The sequence below is a fragment of a genome, unplaced genomic scaffold (genome assembly GCF_019419815.1).
Source record: "Pyrus x bretschneideri cultivar Hongxiangsu unplaced genomic scaffold, Pyrus_bretschneideri_v1 Contig104, whole genome shotgun sequence".
In the NCBI taxonomy this organism is placed as follows: Eukaryota; Viridiplantae; Streptophyta; class Magnoliopsida; order Rosales; family Rosaceae; genus Pyrus; species Pyrus x bretschneideri.
The window spans coordinates 63,860-69,688 of NW_025999396.1; the positions used below are offsets into that span (position 1 = coordinate 63,860).

At 33.9% G+C, this 5,829-nt stretch overlaps 1 protein-coding gene across 1 annotated transcript; it reads left to right on the top strand.

The window, feature by feature from the left end:
• The first annotated feature begins 3,093 nt into the window (after positions 1–3,093).
• On the top strand, positions 3,094–3,584 carry LOC125471043 (uncharacterized protein At2g39920-like). Its single transcript, XM_048570911.1, has 2 exons — positions 3,094–3,294; positions 3,377–3,584. The coding sequence occupies exons 1-2, from the start codon at positions 3,191–3,193 to the stop codon at positions 3,567–3,569; spliced, it is 297 nt and encodes a 98-aa protein (XP_048426868.1). The 5' UTR covers positions 3,094–3,190; the 3' UTR covers positions 3,570–3,584.
• The last annotated feature ends 2,245 nt before the right edge of the window (positions 3,585–5,829 follow it).

Here is a 5,829-nt window from a genome sequence, read left to right on the forward strand (position 1 = left end):
TGGGTTCGAAAGGTTTTAATTACCATGTGAGTTTGTTCGGTAAATCTTTGTTGAAGTAGGGCTTGTCGTTCGGTAGGCTTTAATCGCAACTAGGTTGGGCCATTTGGTAAACTTTAACCGTGCTGGGTCTATACTGTTCAGTATCTTCCAGCCATATCATTGGGGTACCTCTCTCTCACATTTGTGGTAGTAATCAGATCATAGAATTTGGTAAACTTCTACTTTCTACACTACTGCTATAAGAGCAAGTTAGAGACATAGAAGGACGAGAAAAATATTCTCGAATAAAAATTTGATCAGATTTTATAAACTTCTGAATCATACCAATTCATGGACGTAAAAGGGTTTCAATCATGGTTTGCCGCATGCAATCATCTTTCATGATTAAATGGTCTATATGAGCGAGCCAAAGAGTTCTGGAATACTCGTTAAGGAGGTACTTCCATTTGTAATGCTTCGACATACGTTTTCAAATGAAGATCATGGTGGTGGCTTATTCAGGTATTCCATGCCATTATTGGTTTCAATGGTTTCTCAGCTTCTTGATAGTCAAGTGGAGATTCACATCTTGTACCCATATAAAGTCGTTTATATTAGGAACTTTCAAATTATGGGAATCGAACTCGTGATAGTTCGTCAATCCATTGAATGGGGGACCAAGATTGTGATTGGTGCTATGGGAAATAAAGCATCTATAAGCATCAAAGTTAGAATGTTCAGGTTCTAAGACATGGTTTACATGAAAAAATTCGGGTTTCCATGGGTGTATTGTTTTATGAAAACATCTGGTTTCAAAGGCAAACTACAAATTCGAGTTTAGTATGAATTTCCAGTTCATAAAATGGAGGTACCTGTAAGAATACGAAATACAATATATACAACTAAACTGTAGTGAATTTAGGTTGCTTCAGGAACTCAAGTGTGAGTCAATTCGGAAAAACAAAAGGATGTCAGCGGTTCAAAGAAAAGAAATAAAATATTGAATCGTTAATGTCCAAAAGTGGGCTTCAGGCCAATTATTTTGGATTTTTGTCTAATTAATGGATTGCTAGTTACTTAAATTAATTCAATAGATCGAGACCATTCTGGATCGATCGTGAAAGCATAATAATAACGTTCAGGGTCATATTAGCTTTGGTTGGCTTCAGACCAAGCGATAACGAAAATATGGCCTACTATTGCTCTAACGAAGAACATCCAAAAATATTTGGGTATAGTTAAGTAGCCGGGGATACCAAAATATGGCATTAGGTAAAAAAAAATAAAAAAAAAAAAAAAAAAAAAGAACGCAACGAAACGAAACACGTGATGGTTGGCTACAAAATGGGGCACGGCCTTACAGCAAAGTTGTAGGCCTTGGGCTCGGGAACACGGGCTGTACAGCAGCCCAGTAGATGTAAAGCAGCGAGCTGAGGTTAGTAAAAACCCAGTGAGCCTCATGCATGCTAAAAACAGGCTGAGCACCCAACAAGCATCAAGCTTGCTGGAAATGGGCCAGGGCGCGGGAGACAGCTTAGCATGTTGCTGGCTGTTCTGGTATGGATTGAAGGCATTGTAGGGCCAGCAACAGACAGCTCAGAACAGCTTCGCGCTTTATATGCGAGGGCTGTTTACCTTTGTTGAACGTCGAAACGACGTTGTCCCAGGCATATGCTCAGTGCGACTTAGCGGCATGACATCTAGTGCGATTCAGCGCGACTAACGAGGCTTCGAGGCGCAGCTTAGACGCTGTTTATCCTTCTTTTTTTTCGAAATTTCCAGGGTTTGGTAAAACCTAATTGCTTATATTTTCTTCCGATTATTTGACTCACAAATTCAACATAACAAATTTATAATTGCTTTATGCACAAAATTATATTATTAACAAATATATGAACATATACAATATATATATGTACGGAGTTTATGCATCATGAAGAATGTTTTCATGTATCGTGGTTCTTGAAAATATCAAACATGGAGGAGAACTTGATTGGCAGAAATGAAATTGAGCCTTTGAATTTGTAAAAGATCTTTCTAAAAAAGCCGAAATTTCATCTCTCATGCGTTGTATCACGTTCAACAAAAAAAAAAAGGTTAAATTGAATGAATAGCATGTAGATCAATTCAACGAAATAAAAGAAATAACTCAATGATTAGAACGTAATACTCCTGTGAAAGATGAGCAAACTCTCTTTAGTGCTATGTAAAAAGCGTCCTGATAACGTGACATGTCATTGGCCTATTTGACTGAAGAATTGTAGAGAGATTGAGAGAGAGGATGTGGCAAGCATAGAGAAAATAGGGTGAATTTTGAATTATGTTTTCTTACTCGTGCCTTCATTTATAGTAGTTAGAAAGGTTAATTTCTTAACCCCAACAGAATTACAACTCTAATAGGATAATATCTAAAGTATAAGATATGGTTGAATCTCATAAGGATTTCTTAGGATTTATATAATCACATTCTTAAGATAATTAGGACGACTTTTTAGCCAAAATGGTCATTGAGATTTGCATAACTTCTCACTTTGATCCTTGAGATTTGAAATAATAGAACCCTGAGTTTGTCCACCATCATTCATTTTGGTCATTCGTTGAAAAATCTCCATTAAATAAGGATGAAATGACAAAAATACCCTCAATTTTTGTCAAATCATTTTGGCTCATTATTTATTAAATTGAGAGTATTTTTGTCATTTGGTCTTTAATTAACATAATTATTCAAGGAATGACCAAAATGATTGATGATGGACAAACTCAAGGACCACTCTTATTGATTTCAAATCTTAAAGACCAAAGTGATGAGTTGCAAATTTCAAGGACTATTTTGGCTAAAAAAAAACCTAATTAGTGAATGAGGTCAATGAGCTGGGAGAGACGGCTTTGTTCACGGCGGCGGATAAAGGGCACCTTGATGTGGTTAAGGAGCTGTTGAAATATTCGAATCGGGAGACCGTTACAAAGAAGAACCGGTCCGGGTTTGATCCCTTGCATGCTGCTGCAAGTCAAGGACACCACGGTAATGGTCTTCAGCATTTGTGGTCTCTCTTGTTGACGAAGACTAGGTCGCAATCCGTTACGAAGAAGACCACGAACGAACGAACTCAACGTTGTTGAAGCAGATCGCTTCCCTTCATTGTGCAGGGTTGTTGCCCTTCAGTACATTAAAGAAGGTCAATACGCAAGAGACTTGAATTCTACCGTGTCGATGATTCAGGATTATTTCAGTGGCATTTCCCCAACACACGATGGTCTGGACGTGGTCTTGATCGACATAGATGACATTCTTTCTTCAAATCGTAGACTGCACCGGTAATTTAATCTCCTTTTAGTCCTTGAAGCATTTGTTCTTACATAGTTCCGTCTTTCGAGCTATCCATTTCCTTGTGCACAGATATGATCGGTATGGTGGTAGTGATTTTGTGGAAGAGGCAAAGCATCTGAAGCAGATGTTTATTCTGAGATTATATATGGAACTTCATGTTGGTGGTTGGCCTTTGATTCTGCTCTCAAGAAAACCGGAGGCAGAGCGAAATTCTTCCACAGAGGATCTTATATCTGCAAGAGAGACCACGAACGAAGACTAGGTCCAAAAAAAAAAAAAAGTTATTGGACCCGTGGACCCGTCCCGAACCGGCCCGTTTGATACGGGCCGGGTTAGGTCCGGTTCCCAAACTTAAAATCCCTACACCCGGCCCGGCCAGGCCCGTTACATTTTAAAACGGGTAGGTCCGATTCTTCCAAATTTGGGCCCGGCCCGGCCCGTGCCCAGCCCTAATCTACATTATCTAAATTTAATATATTTTCTGCTATATTAATTTGTTTCAATCCTCTCAAATATGGAATACTATTTTTTCTAGGTGGTTTCATCATACTTTTTTCTATGTAATCTACTCTAGCTTGTTCTTCGTATTGTTCATTTTTGGTATAAAAAAATTTTGATCAATTTTACCTGTGTATCCTAGATTTTCTACTCTCGATATATTACTTTCTTCTGCTGGATTACATTCTACTTTCAATTCTAATAAATTATTATATTCTTTTGATCCTAAAATATGTTCTACTCCTATTTCTAAAATTAATTTTTTCATCTCTTAATTTGAAATTTTATGTAGTCCTATATCATATGTCTTATATTTTTCTAAGTATTGTTCTTCATCTAAATGATCAATATCTTCTATAAGCTTATTAACAATATGATCAAAATTTTGCTCAACTAACTTAATATCTAAATTATCAAAAACCATATGAATATTCTCATTTTCAAACTCACTCTCATGCTCTTCTATATTTTGTAGTTGCTTGTAATTACTAAACCTAATTGTTGTTTTACCTGTACTAGTTTCATATATTTGTATTCTATCTAATTGTCTATTTTTTGCTACTTGTAAATTAAGTAATGTCCACTGAGTTTATTCTAAAAAGCTATTATCTACCGGTTTTTCTTCTATCATATTTATATGCTTACTACCAAATGTTTGAAATAAATTTTGAAATTCTAAATTAAACTTATGATTATATTTATCAAACACTTTTCCAATATACATTAAACTAATACAAAAAATTTTATACTCTCCTTTCATATTATATTTTTTTTTGTTCTTATGCTTACTCATAACATAATTTGAAATACATCCTATGATTGCTAAATTTGAACTTAAGTCTACTTCAGCTGTTGCTATTACTGCTTGTTGGTGATTATCCCATCTATTATCATATATGTATACTAAAGTTTTTGTGCCTACTTATACTCTGGTTAATCCTGCTATTCTAATTAATATTGTTCCTATATAAATCTGACTAAAATGTAATTTTCTCAAATGCATAATTGCTTCCTTACTAAGTAAATTAAGTGTAACTTCTTTATCAATATAGCTAATTTCATGTTGACTCACACTACTTACAATTCTACTTCTATTTTCAAATAAACCTAATCGGTACAAATTATATTTATTTTTTTGTGTTTTCTCAAATCCTCTTCTAATAAATTCTTGTGCTTCTTCTTCATTTAGATAAATATCTTCAGCTCTTACTACTTCTTTTCCTTTTCTCCCAAGAGTTCCATTTGTTGTTATCAAAAGGATTTATCTTAGGTCTTCTAATATTATTATTTGCACTTAAATTTAAATTTTCTAATTTTTTTGGCAAAGATGGTAGAAGTGATCAAGATGCGTTATGTAAAACTTGGTTTATTTATGCTATTTGTTCTTCAACTTGATTTAATTTTTCAGCCAAACTTAAAACTAATTGAATAATTAAATTATTTTGCCTAATGGGAATATTACTACTAGCTACCTGTGTTGAAAAATTTGTTAAACCTACTGGTTTTTAATCTAACTTACTAATTTCTTTCAAAGTTTGGATATATTTTCTGCTAGTTCTAGAATCAGTCATTAAACTAATAATCTATCTATTTTCTTATGCAACTTATCTACTTGTTCACTCAAATCTTTTTGCACTAATTGAATTTTTTGAACTTTTAATTTTAACTGCTCAATTATTTCTATTTTTATCTCTCTTTTGCTAGGAAACCTTTGAATATTTTTATTATTATCTTCTAACAAAGATGAATATAATCTAAATTTTGTCTAATTGTTTTTATGGAATTTTTCTGAAAATGCTCTAACAACTGGTTTAACAAATAACTATGCTTATTATTTTCTAATTTTATATTTTCTGCTTGACTAATAATAAGATCTACAATACTTTTGGCTTGTGGATTTTCTGCACTATGCAAAATATGGTTATACTTTCTCAATGGAAAATAACAAACTAAACTATTTTGGTCTTAGGTTATTTTTCTTTTTTGTGGTTCACAAATTTTCAAATTAAGGTAATCTATCATAA

Bases quoted from the DNA above. Each gene is read 5' to 3' on its own strand.
- LOC125471043 (XM_048570911.1), top strand. From the start codon at position 3,191: ATGATTCAGGATTATTTCAGTGGCATTTCCCCAACACACGATGGTCTG. The intron at 3,295-3,376 runs GTAATTTAATCT...CCTTGTGCACAG, and splicing joins TCAAATCGTAGACTGCACCG to ATATGATCGGTATGGTGGTA.